General features: G+C 37.7%; 2 protein-coding genes and 1 long non-coding RNA gene across 28 annotated transcripts in view; 2 read left to right on the forward strand and 1 right to left on the reverse strand.

Annotated features, from left to right (window-relative positions):
* PPM1D (protein phosphatase, Mg2+/Mn2+ dependent 1D) overlaps positions 1–3807 on the forward strand; it is a 70202-nt gene extending 66395 nt beyond the window's left edge. For both annotated transcript variants that reach the window (XM_074320595.1, XM_019732496.2), the window contains one exon: positions 2328–3807. In XM_074320595.1, coding sequence (XP_074176696.1) covers positions 2328–2882 — 555 coding nt within the window. In that variant the 3' untranslated portion in view covers positions 2883–3807. The remainder of the gene's footprint in view (positions 1–2327) is intronic.
* A 1662-nt stretch (positions 3808–5469) lies between these two features.
* Positions 5470–11161, reverse strand: LOC141568987 (uncharacterized). Its single transcript, XR_012492340.1, has 2 exons — positions 10855–11161; positions 5470–8852 (listed from the first exon to the last, which is right to left on the reverse strand). It is a non-coding gene; the product is annotated as an uncharacterized LOC141568987 (long non-coding RNA).
* A 302-nt stretch (positions 11162–11463) lies between these two features.
* The window catches only part of BCAS3 (BCAS3 microtubule associated cell migration factor), a 519095-nt gene continuing 510822 nt past the window's right edge, over positions 11464–19736 (forward strand). For 21 of the 25 annotated variants that reach the window (XM_074320579.1, XM_074320576.1, XM_074320587.1 and 18 more), the window contains exons 1-3: positions 11464–11596; positions 12979–13066; positions 15780–15834. In XM_074320579.1, coding sequence (XP_074176680.1) covers positions 12996–13066; positions 15780–15834 — 126 coding nt within the window. In that variant the 5' untranslated portion in view covers positions 11464–11596; positions 12979–12995. Of the gene's footprint in view, positions 11727–12978; positions 13067–15779; positions 15835–19736 lie in introns of all 25 variants that reach the window. The other 4 variants (XM_019732493.2, XM_074320592.1, XM_074320577.1 and 1 more) reach the window with 2 other exon arrangements.

Genomic DNA, 19736 nt, shown 5'->3' on the forward strand with positions numbered 1-19736 from the left:
GCAAATTTAGCATGAATTTTGCTATCTAATGCCATAGATCCATAAAATTTACGGCGTTCATAAACCGAAATGTTTGTCAACAGAGATGTTTGAAAACCGAGGTACCACTGTAATCCCATGTTTGGTAATATCTAGATAAATATAATAGCATTTTGGTTAATTTTGAATGGTTTTTAAGACTTACCCACATTTAGAGTAGGCATTTGAGACTAGGTTTATCTGTCTATAGACATGTCAACTTCTGGTGAATCCTAAGGTAAATCAGCAGTCAGATCTTTGTTTTGAGATGGGTTAGTTGAAATACCTCTGTTTAAGTGATATATTACTGTGGCCCACATTTCTCCATCCTTTCTTCAGGGCAAGACTAAATTTACTGATTTTTACAACCCAAGAGCTATAGGAAGAAGGAATGAAGAAGAGAGTTCTTTCAGACTTAGTTTCAGTTGTTATCTAGGCACAATTTGTAATTAGTTGTTTGATGTCGGGTTGATAGGCGGAGCAAAAGTTGATCTCTGAAGTCGTGAAACTTCTAAAGTATGTATTTTTTAGGAGGTAATCTCCCAATATCACAAGTGCTTTATGAACATGTAAGAAGGATTAGCAATACAAGTAATTAATGGGGTGAGTCTAAGAAGTCCAAACAATTGCCTGTGCTAACACATGCAATGTATTCCCACAGAATGCCAATAAAAAGAGAAGGAAAAGGAAAAGTTCAAGGAGAAAGTGGGGGAAGAAAAGCCAGCGCACCTGTAGTGTCAGAATAATAATCTGTGAATTTAAAGACACAGTACAACAGAAATTACAATAAATTGTGTTAACTCTGAAGTCGTCCTATTGTTTTTCTTTTATAAAAGAATTCCATCTAACATCCAACTTTGCTATACAAACTAGAGCTATATATTCTATTTCTATAAATGGCTTGATTAGTACCATTTTTCTTGTGACTAAATTAGTGGCGTGATTATTTGGTAGTAGGAAGCCTTCTATCTACAGAACTTATCTGCTACCTGGTCTTGTTGCAAAATCTTTTTCTATATTTAAGCAGGATAAACCTTTGGTCAACAGTTACATATGACTAGATATAGTTTTCTGTGATCAGCCAAAACATGCTTTTAACCAGGGTAGGCATTCTAATCAACCTAATGCAGAGGGGTAAACTCACATACAACTCTTGGTGTTGATATTATTGAAAACCATATGTAAATTTTCTATAACAGAGACTGTCATGTTAACCATTGTCAGCATTGGTACTTTGAAATAAGGTTGCTGCCCATCATCTAGTCAGTGTTAAAACAGATCCAAAGAATTGGGATTTCAGTAAACTGCAGTGTAAAATAAATAAACCAATGACCCCAGAAAGAAAGAATACATTCTTTTTTTTTTTTTTTAAAGAAGTAATCTATTTGGGGCAGTACTGAATTAGGAACTAGGGTTTCTTATCTCCAGTCTCCATTGGACCTAAAGTCATTATATTTTTTTCAGTAAAGCAAGTTCATGTTTATCATTAGATTGAAATGCTTTTAGATGGCTTCAATTTCCCTTTTTTTTAATTCTAGAAACATTAAAGGAAACACTCTAATAAATATGCTTTTACATAGCACTTTTTGGAAAGGTGTTTACTCCTAGGAGATTTCATATCAGAGGAAGACCAGGTATTATGTCCTCACCATTCTACAAAAGGGTTTACTTGGCCTTTTCAGAATATATTAATATTTTGACAGCTTTTATTTGATTAAGAGAGGAAATGATTGAGGGAAATGTTACCTTGGGGAGAGATAGTATGTATGCTTAAACTCTGGCCTTGAGAAACTGTTAAGACAATCATTTTATAAACTAGTATTATAATGGAACTTTGGCTTTGCTAAGAATGTTCTTACCTGTCTAGAGATGGGCTTCTGAGTATATGCAGATCTAGAACACTACAACTAAGGGAGTGGTACATATCTGAAACCCCTGTGAAGTTTTTAAAAAACAGTACTTGGAAGTTTCCATATGATTTTCATTTACTTCTTTGAGTTTTGTCCCAGCCATGCTCAGTAGGTTCCCATATATTCTGCTTTTCTCAAATCACAGAACAGTGTCTAGTGTTGGGGAGATGGGTGTAGAGCACCAATCTGAGTTTCCTTATGACATAGTTGCTTTACTGTTGCACTTCACGTCTTTCATGCTATTAATATTCAGAAATTAAACTATAGAAAGTAGGAAATAAACCAAAAAAAATCCCCACCAAATTTGTCATTTAGCCTAATGAAACTCCATCTCCCCAGCAGTTATGCTGAATTCTGGGACATATTATATCTTATTTGGTTTACCTTTTTGTTTTTCAGTCACTGGAGGAGGACCCATGGCCAAGGCTGAACTCTAAGGACCATATACCTGCCCTTGTTCGTAGTAATGCCTTCTCAGAGAATTATTTAGAAGTCCCCACTGAGATAGCTCGAGGGAATGTCCAGGCTGCCGTCATACCCTCAAAAGAGCCAGAGCCACTTGAAGAAAATTGCACAAAAGCCCTGACTTTAAGGATACATGATTCTTTGAATAATAGCCTGTCAGTTGGCCTTGTGCCTACTAACTCAACAAACACCATCATGGACCAAAAAAATTTAAAGATGTCAACTCCAGGTCAGATGAAAGCCCAAGAAGTTGAAAGAACCCCTCCAGCAAACTTTAAAAGGACATTAGAAGAATCCAACTCTGGCCCTCTTGTGAAGAAGTATAAACGAAATGCTTTAAGTCGCAGTAGTGCTCAGCCTGCAAGCCTCCCCACAACCTCGCAGCGAAAGAACTCTGTTAAACTTACCATGCGACGCAGACTTAGGGGCCAGAAGAAAATTGGAAATCCTTTACTTCACCAGCACAGGAAAACTGTTTGTGTATGCTGAACTGTATCTGGAAAATGTTTTTTTTTCTCTTTTTTTTCCAAATTTAAGATATCAGAAGGCTTTTTGAAGTTGATGCCGAAGTTGAAATTTTGTAAAGGGACAAAATAAAAATAGCATACAGTTTGACTTTTTGAAATTCAGCGATTCTACTTGCTTGTATTATAAATGTGAATTTTGTAGATGTTAGAGTATAAGTTGCTGTAAAATGTGTGTAAATTTGTATCCTTCACACAAACTCAATCTCTTACTCTGTTATGCAGTAAATGTAACAACAGGGCTAAGGGTTAAACAAAAATCAAAAGACTCTTACTAGATTTTAGAAATACATTTAAACTTTTAAAAATGCTTATTAATAAGTTTGTATAAGTCACTTGTGATGAAAACTACACAACTTTTTGAAGTAAATTATTAAGCAAACTGGAAAAGTGATGTATTTTCATAGTGACTTGTGTTCTGCTTAATGTTTCTTAGAGACAACTAGTGTCTTTTAAAAATTATTTTTTATTTCTAATTTCATAATTCAGAACTAAATTTTTCATAGAAGAAGTGTTGAGCCATGCTCAAGTAGCTGGGTATTAGTCTTCTTGTCCTAATTAAAATACTATGCAGTATCTTATTTCAGTAGCGTTTTTGTAAAACATTAATCATCAGATATGCTCACCAGATCTTTGGAGTAAAAAGAGATGTGTTTTTCTAACACATCTTCATCCCGGAGATGCTTTTCTCAACCATCCCGGACATTCAGTGGCATTATTAGGTCTTAAAGTAGTTAGTGGTTGCATAAAATATGTGAAGTTTTACTTGCTATTCAATAACAAATGGTGCTGCTAAATTCCCAACTTTTCTTAAATTATTTTATATTTCGTACAGTTTTCATTGATTATATGGATATATGTTTGTTCATCTAATAAATCAGTGAACTGTTCATGATGTTGCTGGAATTCTGTTGTTGGTTTTAATGATATATATTATCTTTCTGTTGTGCCATAATCATGTTTTTAGAATAACAATTTAAAATACATGTAATCTTCATTTTTGCACTCTTTAATTTAGAATACATCAAAATGGCTAAATAGCTAACAGTAAGCATATGGTTAAGTCAGTTAGGACATCAGCATTTGATGAAATATGTGTGAGCAATTAAAAATGAATAAAATTGTACTTTGGTAATATAGAAAAAAACTAAAAAGAACTAATAGTAAAACATAAGAGTATTTCATTTTGGTGTAGTGAATTATTCTACAATGAGAAATTTTTTTAATTTATTAGCTTAAAACAAGACCGCTCATTGAGAGATTGAAGAGTTAATTCATGCATTCAACATTGATTATGTACTTGCAAATGCTAGGTACTGCACAATTGGAAGCATCCAGTTTTCCATAAGAGGATTAAGAGAGTACCAGGGATTTGAGTAAAACGTTAATTATGGCTAGTTTTCAAAAAGGATTTTTGGATGCTGAAGAGATTGTTTTTCAGATCTTTCCAAGATAGAGAAATAGCAACTTGCACACACTTTTGTAGTCAATTTATTGTAAAGAGTTTGTCTATCTTTCAGACTGATACCATGTTAGCTGCGCCAACTAGAAATTCAACAAATCTGAATGTATATTAAAGGAGAATCCATTTAGCTACTTTTCACCTTTTCTGCCAATGGTTGTAAAGAAAATAATCCTATTATCTACATGCAATTAAAATTTCCATTTGATTAGAGTAATGGATTAAGTAATTTTATTTTTCAATCAGTTTTTTAATGTAAAAATGCCACAACATTCTTTCCTAGATCACATTTTTAGTGCAATGGAGTCCAGTTACATACCATACTCCCCTTAGGTTGGTGCAAAAGTAATTGGAGGTTTAAAAGATTAAAAATAATTGCCGTAACTGCAATTACTTTTGCACCAACGTAATAGTAGCTATCTAATACTGGAAACATTTTTTGCTTTGAGACACATAACTACAAATGCTAAAATTAGCTTTTTTCTGTATGTGTTCCTAGGGCTGTTTAGGCCTATTCTTTAAGGAGTTGATGTGATACAATCACAAATGTTTTAATGTTTCTGTTTTTATTAATTTAAATTTTGTTTGCTTATGTAACAGAAATCAGTAGTATAACGCCTAATGGAAAATACATGATGTATAAAATGGTACATAATGAAAAAAACCCCACAGTCCCCAAGGCAGCCAACATTTCCCCCTTTTTTGTGTGTTATTTCAGTGATAACCAACCTTTTTGTTTGCAATTATATGAGTACATGTGTTTATCTCTTAATCATGTATCTTGATTTTTCCATATCAGTACATCACAGAGCATTATTCTTTAGTATTCTAGAGTGTGGATATAAGTTATTTAAGTTTGCCATTACTTATGTCCACTAAAAGGAAAACACCATTTCTTCCTTTACTCACACAATACTTAATGACACCAGATGTGTGGATTTTCCTACACCAAGCACTTCTCCAGTTTTCTACAGACACCAACTGGAAGTGATACAGGAATCTGGTCCCCCAAATGATACAGAATTCTAGTGTCTGGTGCCCGGAGATCTTCATCTCGCGTACCCAAAGAATGAGAACGCGGACTCAGAAGGAGAGGTAGAGGAGCAAAGATTTTTATTAAAGTGAAAGTACAGCTCTCTTGCGGAAAGGGGGTACCCGAAATTGGGAAGCACACTGGCTAATGCAAAAGGCTCTTATTCTTATACCTTTCCCTGCCTGCTTGGGGAAGGGAGCTGGTGCCTTCAAATGGAATTTGTCTATCAGATTTGCTCTGTTTGTCCAGCCTGAAGGGATTTACGAAATAACCCATTTCTGTCTATCAGATTTCCTCTGTTTGTCCGGCCTAAAGGGATTTGGGAGATAACTTATTAACCTCAGCTCAATTATATTTTTGTCCTGGAGTGAATGAGAACCTGGAGTTTCAGGATATGGCTACCTTTGTTTATTCCACCAGGGACTTTCCTGTCTACCTAACAACATGCTAACTAATCTCAGAAGTCCTACAATTCAGTTCTGACACCATCTACCTGGAGTTACTATCAGATCCCATAAATGAAAGGCTGGGTCTCACGAGTTCCCCCACTTCAGACACCAATTGTAAGTCACAGACTATCACATATACTTCCGACCAACTGGTTATAAATCAGCATTCCTACAATCCCCTCCACAGGTTTGATAATTTGCTAGAACAGCTCACAGAACTTGGAAACGGGTTTAGTAGTTTATTATATAATAAAAAAAAGATGAACAGCTAGATGAAGAGATACATGGAGGGAGGTCCAGAAGGGTCCCAGGCGCAGGAGCTTTCTGTCCCCATAGGTTTGGGGTACACCACCCACCTGGCATGTGAATGTTCACCAGCCTAAAAGTTCTCCAAGCCCCATAGTTCATGGATTTTTATGGAGGCTTCATCATGTTGCCATAATCAATTATTAACTCAATTTCCAGCCTCTTCCCCTCCAAGGAGGATGGTGGGTGGTGAGGCTGAAAGTTCAAACTTCTATTCATGGCTTGTTTTTTCTGCTGATCAGCTGCCATCCCGAAGATATCCAAGAGCCCACCAAGAGTTGTCTCATAAGAACAAAAGGTACTACTATCAGGAAATTCCAAGGGATTTAGAAGATTATCCAAGAGCCCACCAAGAGTTGTCTCATAAGAACAAAAGGTACTACTATCAGGAAATTCCAAGGGATTTAGAAGCTCTGTCAGTAACGGGTCAATGACCAAAGACAAAAGATGCTAGTAGCACCTTTAATAGCGTAGGAAATTACAAAGGTCTTAGGAGCCTGGGACAAAGACCAAAATATGTATTTCTTATATCAAAATACCACATCTGCACTCATTCTTTTCATTATTTTGTAGCACAGATAATTTTTTATCTACTTACGCCTCAGATTAAAATGTTAGGTTGGTGCAAAAGTAACTGCGGTTTTTGCAAACCTTTTTAAACCACAATTACTTTTGCACCAACCTAATATGTATTACTGCATAATAACTCAAAATCGAGCAGCTTAAAACAACAAACATCTCCACAGTTTGAGTGTCAGGAACCTGGGAATGACTTAGATAGGTTATAGTCTCTTATAGTGGTTGCAGTCAATGTATCAGTCAGGGCTATAGTCAGTCATCTGTCGGATTCACTAGGGCTGGGGAATCTGCTTCTCACAACAATCACTTGTTTCTTGTCACATGTGCCCCTCTACAGGACTTCTACCAACATAACGGTTAATTTTCCGCCAGAGCAAATGATACCAGAAAGAACAAAGCAGAAGCCCGAATGAGTTTTGTGACCTAACCTCAAAAGTACCAATCATCAATTCTGTTGCATTTTAGTAGTCACATATACCAAATCCGGTAAACAACATTGGAGACAACTACAGGGCACGAATACTAGGAAGTGGGCGTCATTATGGGCCATCTTGGAGGCAGTCCACAATTGGGAGAGAACATAGGCTTTTTAGCATTGCTTTCATAAGCTGTACACTAGGTTTGTTTTGGCAACGATATTTATAAACAATGTTACTTCATCATCTTCCAGAATTTGGAAGCTAGCTCTAGCAGAGTGAAGCATTTGAAGTGTATTTTTCCCTTAAATATGTCACTAAGAAAAGTTGAAAAATTTTAATTTTTGAAAACAAAAATATTTTGGCAGCATGACTGCTTGCATTAGGGATTACAATATACAAACTTTTGTAGCCTACTCAAGGTCAATATTTTACTACTTAAAGTAAAACATAGAAAACTTATCTCTCCTAGTTACATTGTAGTTGTCCTTACATATTACATCTTTGAAAACCCCTTCAGGCAATGCTATAATTTTTGCTATCAAAAGTCAAACATTTTAAAGAATTCAAGAGGAAAACAGTCTATGATATTTATCCAGATATTTACCATTGCTATTGCTCTTTCTTCATGCCTGATACTCTAAGTTTCCTTCTGGTACTGTTTTCTTCTAGCCCTTTAAAAAATGTATCACTTCCTCTGGCCTCCATGGTTTCTAATGAAAAATCTGCACTCATTCAAATAGGTAATGCAGTTTGTCTTTGGATGCTTTCAAGATTTTTTCTTTGTCTTAGTTTTCAGCAGTATGGTTATGATGTGTCTGCATATGGATTTCTTTGAGGTTTTCCTGCTTGGGGTTTGCTGAGCATCTTGAATCTGTAGGTTTATGTCTTTCACCAAATTTAGAAGGTTTTCAGCTATTATTTCTTAAACTATTTTTTCAGCATCACATTTTTTTTTTTTTAATTGTTTTCCTTTTTTGTTAGCGCTTTTGTTATTATATTTTTGAGTTCTAAAATTTCCATTGGTTCTTCTTTATATCTTCTCTTTGTTGAGATTTTCTACTTTTATATTCACGTTGAGAATGTTCACAATTGCTTGCAGGAATATTTTTATGTTTTAAAGTGTTTGTCAGATAATCAGTGTCATTTAGGTGTTGGCATCTGTTGATTGTTTTTTCCATGTGAATTGAGATTTTCCTGATTCTTTGTATACTGTGTAATTTTGGATTATATCCTAGACATTTGAATATTATGTTATGACACTCTGAGTTTTAATGAGCTCTTATGGAGAACATTGATATTTTTGTTTTAATAGGCAATCGATCTGGTTAATTCATGCTGCATGTTCCAACCCACCTCTGTGGGCTGTGGTTCCAATGTCAGTTCACTTTCCAAAGCCTCGGCCATGCTGCAGTTTGATCTATCCCTTGTGTGCATCACCCAGAGGCTGGTTGGGGAGCTGGGCAGTGATCTATCTGCCAGTTAAGTTCTCAAAGTCTTTGATATGCCGATTAGGATTCTTTGGGGTGACTTTCCTGAGCTTCTGCCTCTCTGTAGTCTCCATGGTGCTTACCTCTTCCCTGAGGCTCCCCTTTTCAGTTCTCTGGGCAGAAACCTGGAACTTGAATATCCACCACTGTGGCTGTATTTGGGGCTAAATGGTTTAATATCTTTGTGTCTTGGTCCCCATCTGTAAAATATAGATAATAATACTACAATGATTGGTATATAGAGCTCAATGAATGTCACATAATAATTATTTTTATTAAACTTTTGGCTTCTAAAAACTTCCCACAGATTCAGTTTTTTTTTCAGATTTTTAAAGCACCTGTTTAAAAGCAGGGTTAAATGGAGAAGGTAATATATGGGAAAGGTAAACTATGCCCTGGGCATCATTAAAACAGTTGATGAAACTCTTTTTTGGTCTTTGTCAATAATTTTAGTTTCTGGTATCTTTAATTATAAATACCAGCTCCAGATTTCAGGATAATCTGACATGTAATTTTTCCTGTTAGTGAATAGAACATTATGGAGAATAGAAATGAAACAATCTCTTCTGTTAAAGAGCTTACATTTTAGCTAAATAGACAATAGAATTATACATTAATGAACTACAAAAACAGCTACAAAGTAGTATTAATGTATCAGAGATAAAGAGCAACCACACTTCCTGGTTTGCCTAAGACAGTCCTACTTCAGCTTACGACCCCCCCCCCCCCCCCCGGTATAATTATTAATAGAGCATCATTTTAAGGTTTCCTGGTTGGGATGATAAATTATATGGCCACTTTTTAAAAACCTCTTTGTTTTTCCTTTCACTTGATTGAAAATTAGAATACTAATGTTCACCATAGTTCTATGTGAAATCAGATTATTTCACCGCTGCTTAAATCATGTGATTATTATCCAAGCGGTTTTGGCGGCCAGGGTAAGTGAGGCAATGGTTTGCTTGAGGCTAAAAAAAGAATCCTAATCCTAACAAAACAAACACACACGATAAAATATAAACTGACATTAAGATTTGTCTATGGATAGTTCCCTGACAATTCCTTGGGGACTCTTGTTTGTGACCTGTTGGACCGTAAGAGGAAATTTTAGTCATTAGTGATTTATTATAATGGACATTGTAACAATGGAAGAAATACAGATCTCTGGCTTGAAGTCACTCTTTTACACTGAAAATGAGTTTGCTAGCTGGGATTGCTCAGTCACAAGAACAGATTGTTGAAAAGTTTCCCGAGGTCCCATTACTTTGAAATGACTCATGAGCTGGCAATATGTACTAAGCACTCATAAGTTACTTCCAGTAAAAAAAAGGTTACCCTAAATTTTCTCTTTGAAGGCTCGTGAGGAGTCTCACACCATCTCTGTGGAGAAAACATGTAGTAATTAGAACTAGTTGGTTAATTAGCAATTACAACTAGTTGATTTGGAGACATTTCTAATTGGTTCTCAGAATTTTTAATTTATTTACTCTTCCAAAAATCCTATGAGGCTCCTAATATTCTTTCTACCATTTACAAAGGATGAAACCAAGGCAGAGAAATTCACCTCCATTAAAAAATGTGTAAATCCTATCTGTGTCCATCCTATCTGTAAATGTCATCATGCATGCAGTTGCTCAAGCCCCAAACACAGGCTTGACCCTCGATTCTCTCTTTTCCTTCCATCCCACATCCAATGCATTATCAAGTTCTTTCAATTCTCTCTTCCAAACTATTCTGAAATTGAGGACTTTTCAACTCTACTGCTTCACTTCTAGGCTCAGTTCTAGACAGTATCTCCCACTTAGTCTACTGAAATAGCCTCTCTACTCGACTCACTGCTTCCACTCTTGTCCCCTCCCTGACAACAGTTTATTTTCCGGTTAGTAGATAGAATGATCTTTTAGAAATATAAATATGATCACGATGTTGTTTCCTAGCTGAAAGTCCTCCAATAGATTCCCACCCTGGAATAAAACTGGGACTCCTTATAATTCTACAAGACCATAGTCCATCTGGCCACTGCTTACCTCTCCTAACTAGTTTCCTATCACTTTCTCCTTAGTTTGCTTTGCTTAAACCATAGTGTTTTTCTCGTTCTTCCTCAAAATTAACTCCCTTCTTACAGCCTTTGTACTTACGGAGCGTTTGTTCAATAAATCAATAAATGTTATCATTAGAAAAGAAGTGTAATTAACGAAACAATACCGGCGAGATCTTGATCTCTTCTTTACGGGAAACGGGAGGAAGGAGTCAGGCGTGGCACACAAATTTAGGTCAAAATTGACAAGATTACCGCCTGCGCCCCTCATTCAAATCTACACCTCCCTGGCTGCTGGGCTGCCCACCAGCACAAACCAACCTAGGCTCCCGGAAGGTAAACACAGATAAAAGGGCGGGGCAGGAGGCGGGTTTGGGATGGATGAGTGGCTAGCTAAAAGTGATTGGCAGCTGCCATGTCCACGTGCTTTGAGCTTCGAATCAGCTGTCGCGAGATTCGATGTAAACAGACCAGTCTCTGGGTGCTCCAATTCCCAGCCTGAGACACTCAGGTGAGGTGCACAGGAGTTTGGGGCATGATGGTTTTGGACAAAGCCGCCAAGGTGCTGTCTGTGAAAGAACATAGATATGTCTGTAACTCTTCCCTACCTGCCTGCGTTCGCAACCGAACCTGACACCTTGGCTTTACCCGAATTTACATACTGTTTTGTTTTCCTCGAGCCCCAGCGGATTGGATAATTTCAGGAGGCGGGTCCGCCTCTTTTCTACGTGCTGGTTGGAGAAACTGACCTCTAAGGGCGGTGCCCGGCCGTAGCCAGTTTGCTTCTGGGATTGGCTAGAAAGGTAGTTCCGCTGAGGCGTGGTAGGAAGTGGTAGCCGTCAATCACGAGGGGAGACTCCAAACAGTGAGCCCTGAGCTGGAGAACAGCGTTTACCGGCGGGGCGGCCGGTGAGAGAGCTGGCGGGGCTGTGGCTTTGGGAGGCTTGGAGAGGACGAGGGGCAAGCAGCGTGAGGGAAGAGGGCTTGACTGGCAGGAATTCGTCGAGGGAGAGCTGTCGAGATTGGAGGGGGAGGGGAGGTAGGGCAAGGAGCCAGAGGGCGGCCGGGGGCAGCGGTGGCTCCGTGTTGGAGGTTAAGTGGGTAGCGCTGTGCTAGTGTCTTTTAGGAGAGTGGGGCCTTAGGGGCTGGCGAGGGTTGTCCTCATGAGACAGGGGCCTTATAGGACAGTCCTTGTGCGGCTGTGTTTTGGAAATAAAGGGTGGAAGGGAAATGCGAGGGCTGAGGGGGTGGAGATGAAGATACCCATTGAGGAAGGGGTACGTGGGCTGATTGGGGCAAAGGGTATTTTGGTTGTAGCAGGTGGGACTTATCAGTTTGAAAGTTATCAAATAAGGTGATGGAATACTCCCTAGTTAGAAGTGAAGGTTTTAGAAGTGAAGGCTTTCAAGATTAGTTCCAGGCTGTGGGCTTTCCCGAGCTCCCTGTAAGAGAATATTGCTGTCAATCGTCCTTTAAACCTTAACCAAGTACACTCCGTGGTCTTAAAACCTCCCCAGTGATTCACATGCTTATTAGACGTTCAGTGATCACACTTCAGGGATGTGACAGGAAAGGATAAAGTCATATAAGTTTTTAGTTACTTATTTAGGCTCTGGTGATTGGGTTAACAAATATGATTTTAAAAATCTTGCTAAATTATGACCAGGCAGTCTTTTTGTTTTTTTAAGGTATAATTGACATATATTAGTTTTATCTGCACAACATGATGATTCAATATTGCAAAATGATCAGCACCATAAGTCTAGTTAACATCCATCACCACACATAGTTACAATGAGCTTTCTTACTCACAGATTGCCAATAGTCTTAGTTGGAAGGTATTACCGTACTGTTCCATTTGGTCTTGAAATATTGTACCATGTGTATTTTCACTATCGCAACATAAGATTTCAGTAAATTTTTAAATTTTGGTTCACAAAGGTAGCACATTTGTTTTTATAAAGTGATTCTGTGCTTGACTTCCCATCCATGGTTCCCTTACCTTTCTAGTTTATGTTAACAGTAGATCAGAGGGTCCAGCAAGAGTCCTAACTAATTTTGTGGTTCTGAGGCTTGGTCCAAATTAAAATAATCTTGGTAACTTGAAAAAATTTTAATCCACTTACTCCTCTCCTGTCCTTGCCCCTTTCTGGTATAAGGAGTTGCTGAGAAAGCTTCCTACATTTTAGGCATTTTTGAAAAGGAATCTAGTGAGTAACCCATAAACCTTTCCCCCTAACACTAACAATACTAATCCATATTTTCTATTTTTTTGTTTGTTCTGGAAACAGGTTTTGTGAATGAAGCTATGGCTACAGATTCCCCCAGAAGACCCAGTCGTTGTACTGGTGGAGTTGTGGTTCGCCCCCAGGCTGTCACGTAAGCAAATTTCAGATAAGCCTAACAGCTGAAGGAAAGGTTACTCAGAATAGTAACTAACATTTAGATTTCCTTTCTGAGCAGTGCTTACTTTTGTAAAATCTGTTTAATTTCGGTTTTACAGGATGATAAATATAATTGCCAACGTCAAATAAAAGGAATAATTGGAGGGTCAAGTTGATGGATTCAGTGCATTTACAGAATACTTGAAAAGCACTATGCTAAATCCTAAACAGTAATGTTTTTTCATAGTCCAAGTTTAACTCTTAGTAGATTATTAAGTCATTTTAGTGGATTAGGATAATTTTAAAAAAAATGAAATGGAATGCAATAGGAAATATAGTGGGGAGTTGGTGTTTTGTTCTACAGGTAAAGATGTATCATGTGTATGTATATATTTACTAGAGCATGATGTAAAATGTATCTCTTACTCTAGGTCTCAGTTACAAAGTTTCAAAGTCAATATCTTGAAGAGTACATTTCTTTATGTTAAGCATATCTATACTTTGTAGCGGCATATAATCTAGACTGGTTTTAAGATATGTATGCTTGAAATCACTATAATCAAAAAAGATGCCAGCAAAATAGCATGAGAATTTAGAGGGAGTATTTTAGATCCAAAAAGATTTCATTAAGAAACTAACATGTATTGTGTATTTTAAAGGCTGAATAGTGTTTGGGCATTTAGAATCGAGGGTGCATTGTTTGCAAAGGGAGCAAGCAGATGGGGAAAGGCAAGCTATTTTCGTAAATGAAATATAGGGAAATTGACCTATTTGAAGTAGGCTGGGCTGGACAATTAAAACCCTTCCATACCTGTCTAAGGAGGTGAAACTTGTTTTCTGCTTTTTAAAATGTTCATGAGGGAATTGTAGCATTTTGGATTATTTTCCTTGGGCAGTTTAGCATGTTACATAAAGATTACCTTCTCAGACTAACATAGGTATATGTGTAAAATAATATTTCAGTACAATACTTCCGTTTTTTCCTCCATTTCCCAGGGCTATTTGTCTTTGCTAACTATGGGCCATGGCTAAACGTTAAGCATGTTACTAGCTACTATAAGTTGGGTACTATTTTAGCCTTCATTTCACAGGTGAGGAAACGAAAGCAGAGAGAAATTAAGTAACTTGTTCTTGGTGACAGCCAGGAAGGAGACCTGGATCAAACCTGCGCAGTTTGTCTGCAGAGTCTGTGCCCTTATGCAGTATTCTATGCTGCCTCACCCTATGGTAGTCAACATTTATTGCTTTTTGTGATGCACTACGTAATTTTTGTGGTTTTAACAAAATATTTAATTTGTTCAGTATTCTTTTGACCATGCTTGAGCACCTCCTTCATGCCTACATACTGGCTTATAGAGTCTAGAGATACAAGGTAAATATGAGAGATGGATTCCTTTCTGTAATAGAGTTTACATTCTAGTGGAGGAAACAGTAAATAAGTAATTACAGGCCCTGAGCAGTACACAGAGTACTATGATGGAAAATGACACTGGGGAGTATGTCAGGGACGGCCTCTCTGAGGAGATAATACTTAAGCTGGAGATCTGAAAAGGAAGGAATCCAGGCAAAAAGAAAGCTGGTGTAAAGATCTTGATTCAAAGAAGAGCTTGCTGTAAGCTCGGAACTGAAGTGGCATATCACTGAATCAGAGTAAGTTAGGAGAGTGGCAGAAAAATGAGGTTGGAGAGGTAGGCCTAATCAAATTTTGTGGTTTTTTTTAGGCCTAATCAATTTTTGTAGTTATGTAAGGTGTATTTTGAAAATAGGATTTAGGAGAACTCATATTGTTTTATTAAATGTAATTTTTTTTTGCATCTCTGTAAAATGAATTTGATTTGGTATTTTGAAGAATTTTTTGTTTCTCCACTTGCTGATGTTTATATACTTCCCATTTAGAATATCTAAGTGTCCTTATGCATTTATAATATTTTCCCATGTCTTAGCTATATGCCAAAAGTTCTGTGAGGACTTCTTTTTTTTTAAATTTATTTATTTATTTTATTTTATTGGGGAATTTTGGGGAACAGTGTGTTTCTCCAGGGCCCATCAGCTCCAAGTCATTGTCCTTCAATCTAGTTGTGGAGGGCACAGCTCAGCTCCAAGTCCAGTAGTTGTTTTCAATCTTAGTTGCAAGGGGCGCAGCCCACCATCCCTTCGGGAATTGAACCGGCAACCTTATTGTTGAGAGCTTGTGCTCTAACCAACTGAGCCATGCAGCCGCCGCCTGTGAGGGCTTCTTAATAAGTCCTTCTAATGCCCACACCTGCAGCATAGATTCATTTTGCTATATACAGGTAAGGGACTAAGTTTATAACCCATTTAAAGAAGTCACTAAATACTGTCATCAGCAACAGTTTTTCTTGCTCTAACTAGGGCATTCTGCTCTGACTCAACAGGAATGTTCTGCCATAGCCAAATGTTCTGTCATCACTCCTTCAAATCAGAGTTAGAAGGTACCTGTATTAAATTAAGAGAGCATGACTTTTCAGAAGAGATAATGTTTAAAAATGTTAAAATCTCATTTGGGTTTAATAACATACAATGAAACTAGAAATCTGGTTAGCAGAATTATCAGGTAATGCGAGTTGGTCTTTTCCCTCCTCTTTTTAAAGCATTATGAGCGACTTTATTAGGGCTTATAGAAAGAGTTTTTCCATGTTTTGTCTTAAGCTGTCATAATAAATATTATCCATTTCACTCCTTTTCAGGGAGCAGTCCTACATGGAAAGTGTTGTGACTTTTCTACAGGATGTTGTGCCACAGGTAAGTGTCGGTGTGGTTTCAGAAATAGTAGGTTTTTACCATTGACCAGGGAACCTCTGAAATGTTCTGTTTCCTAAACTTAATACTAGTGCCACCAACATTAGATATTTTAGCATCCTGAATGTTGGTAGGGTGGAACTATACTTGTCATTAGATGTGCCTTAGTTTTGTGCTGACAGTGGCACAATTATTATTCCTCAGGATTCTCCTGAAAGGAAGCAAGGTAAGATGTTTGTTGAGAGATGGGACTTGGTACTCTCTTGTTGGATTCTGTTTCTAAAATCTTTCTCTTGTCCTAGTTAAATGTTGCTTGTTTGAAGGGAGAAAAGCAATATACAGAAGGTGCCAACAAAATATAGACACATTTTAAGAAAGGAAAAAACTGTATTAAAATTGTGATATTCACTATATACCGATAACAAAAGAATACAAGTCATGTGTATACATTTTTGGCACTTTTGGTGTTTGCTATGCATTTCATTAACTAGATATTATATTAACTAAATACTGAGCACAAATCTACATCTCTTTCATATTGAACGTTGTTTTTACACCAGGTAGAGTATACCTTGTTACTCTAAGAGAGTAGCCCCCTTACTGTTCACTCTGTGTTATTGTGACAATGAAGAATGAGAGCGGCCCTCCTGGGATCACCTCTAATGCACTCTTGCCCAAATTTAACATAAGTACGTATCACTTGGCACACTTGTTAACAATAATAATTTCCAGGCCCCTCTCCCATAGAGTTGGACTCAGTGGAATTGGGGTAGCATCTAGTAACTTGTGTCTGGAGTAAGGATCTCAGGTGGTTCTTGTGAAACTGTAGCTTTGGGAAACACACTGGCTAGTGGAGCTACTGAAGGGAAAGGGTTCTCTATTTTCTCCTTGTAGTCACGTTCGTGTTCCCTGATTGCCAAGGTATCTGCAGCTACACTGTTCCAAAGGACATCCATAGATCCAGTGTCCCAGCTTTAGGAGGGGTCCTGGGAAAGTCTAAAATCCAGGTTTCTGCTGTATTAAACAAATTGTAGTCGTCAAATAAGGGAAATTACCAAGGTATGTTGGTAGTCCCTTATTTTACTTAGTCAACTAATGAAAATAGGCCACAGTGACAAGGTTTGTGGGGCATGTAAGGACAAATAAATGCTTTCCTTTCTTGAGGAACTTGGTTAATAAGGGAAGTCAAGGGGCTTGACACAACCAGAGACAATAGCAACAAATCGGTGTTAACAGATTCATTGTGCAGACTGCATATTTAATTAATGGTCAAGGGAATGCATAGGAAAGAAAGAGTGAAAGAGTTATGTTCCAAAGGACATTAAAAGTGACACTAGTTGAAATGACTGGAAAGGTTGGGTGTTTGATGAGGAAAGAAACTGGCTAGTTGGGTATGGGAGGCAACAGAGTTGCAGTGGCTGTAGCATCCTTACTGCAGACAGCGTCAGGCTTCGGTCTTCCATAAACTGCTGCTTTCTTGTAAGCCCTGAGTCCTGGTGTGAGGCTAGTTTCAAGGAAGAGGCATTTAAACATTTTTTGCAATTTGTCTTCCCTAGAGTGCCTCTTTATCAAATTTTTGCAAAGGCACCTTTTGTCTAGTGGAAACCGTGTAGAACAAGCAGTTTTTGTTGACTGGAGGAGAGAGGCTGTGGTCTGAGACTTTGAGGGTCTAGGTGGAGACTTTGCTAGAGAAACAAGAATACTAAATTGATTAATAGATTGAAAATAGGGGCTGCTAGAAAGAAAAAAACAAAGAAAAAACAGGAGCTGCTAAAACGGATAGGGTAAAAATGTTGGCAGGCAGAAAAATCAGTTTTTGTGGACATTATACATTAGAAAGGGAATCATCTATACATTGACTGAAGCTTTGGATCAGAGTAGTAAGTATGGAAGTAAAGTTGTAGTCATGTACCTATGAATTAGAATATTCATTCAAGAAATTTGTTACGCAAGTCATTATTCCAAGTACCATGGAAAGAAAGCAAAAATTCAGGCAGCAGACAATTACTTGAGCAACCGCTGTGGGTCAGACACTGTATGTATGAAGTTGTGAGGATTTCCAGGGCTCATCCTTAAGTCTTCATGGTCTAGCGTAGCAGTCGGCAAGCTTTTTCTAGAAAGGGCTGGATAAGCTTTGCAGTTCACACAGTCTCTGTCACAACTACTCAGCACTGCTTTTTATGTAAAGGAAAGGGCAGGGTTATATTAAAATAAAACTTTATTTATGAACACAGGTGGTAGGGCAGATTTGGCGACCAGTGGTCTCCTTTTTTTTACCCCCCACATTTAATCCAGAATCCCCTATTGTTACTTTGTGGTCAGTGATTTGGAAAATGACATTTTTGGCTGAAGTTACGTGCCAACTCCTGCTTTAGTCTGGGAATCATCAAATTTATGGAGCCTGGAAATTATTCTCTGGGTCTCCATATACCCGCAAAAAGGAGAAAATGTGTTGGACTGGCGTCAGCTTCTTTAGTTATCACAAAGAGAGTGAATTCCTGTTGTATTGAACAGATGTCATTGATGGCTGGTAGAAGCCCTTAGCTGTGCCCTTTGATCTAATAATTGTACTTATGAAAATTTATTTTAAAAAAATAACCAAGAAAAAAAGTTAAAGCTCTGAAATTTCAGTGTGTATGAAATGTTCCCATTTTCAGTGTAAACAATTGTAGCCAGCCCAAATATCCATAACAGTCAAGCAAATTATGATACATATTCTACAGGTACACCCTGTAGAATATATTGCTGTCATTAAATTTTATACTTTTGACAGTAGCACACAATGGAAGTTATTTACAGTGGAAAGATAATACAATGTATCCATCGTGATTGTAGCTGTGTCTTTTAAAATTCAGCAATAACTGTGCTTATGAATCTGTATTCGTGTTAGAAACCAGATAAAGAATAAAAGGAGAAATAAGTAAATCCTATCAGTAATGGGGTGAAAGTTTCGACTCCAAATAAGAGAACTAGAGCAATTGGATCTTGGTTGAAGGAATAATCAGTGCTGTGGAAAAAACCCCAACATTTTATTGTGGTAGTACACTGAGCTCCATTAGGATAACAAGTGAAAGCTGGATGGGCACTAGGTGAGTCTGCGTCACTGAAAATAAAATGTCTAATCATGGGCAAAGGATGTCATGCGTTGAGAGGCAAAATGACGTGTCATATGCCTTCTTTGTGCAAACCTGCAGGAAGGCACACAAGAAGCAACATTCTGATGCCTCAGTAAACTTCACAGGATTTTTTCAGAAAAGGATTAGTAAAGAACAGCATGTCTCCTAAGGAGAGAGGAAAACTTGAAGACATACCAAAGTATACAAGCCTTGTTATGAAAGTCTTATTTCACCCTGAGGGGGAAAGAAAAGAAGTTCAGGAATCCCAATACACCGAAAGGCTTCTTTTCAACCTTGTTTTTTTCTGCATATCGCCCAGAAATCAAAGGACAGCATCTTGCAAATGTTGTAAAGGAATTGGGAGAATGTTGAATAATGCTGCAGGCACTAAGCAGCCTTATAATAAATTTAACTGAAGAAAAGTTTGAAAAAAAAAAGTTATTGCTTTACCAGATTGAAAGAGAGCCTGACATAGGAAGAAAGAAGTTCCTCAATGCAATGTGGGATCCTGGATTGGATCCTGGAGCAGAGAAAGAATATTAGTGGGAAAACTGGTGAAATCCAAATAACGGCTGGGGCTTACTAGTAATGCACCAATTAGTGTCATAGTTTTGACAAATGTACCATGGTAAGATTTGGTTAGGTTAGATGGTTTACATGAGGGGAAACTGGCTGAGGGGTGTATGAGAACTCTGTACTGTATTTGGTAATCCAAAATTATTCCAAAATAAAAAGTTTATCTCTCCCCCTGGCTGAGGCAGCAGGTCGCCGGTTGGCGGTTCATAGCAG

This window comes from Rhinolophus sinicus, linkage group LG15 (assembly GCF_036562045.2).
Source record: "Rhinolophus sinicus isolate RSC01 linkage group LG15, ASM3656204v1, whole genome shotgun sequence".
Classification (NCBI taxonomy): Eukaryota; Metazoa; Chordata; class Mammalia; order Chiroptera; family Rhinolophidae; genus Rhinolophus; species Rhinolophus sinicus.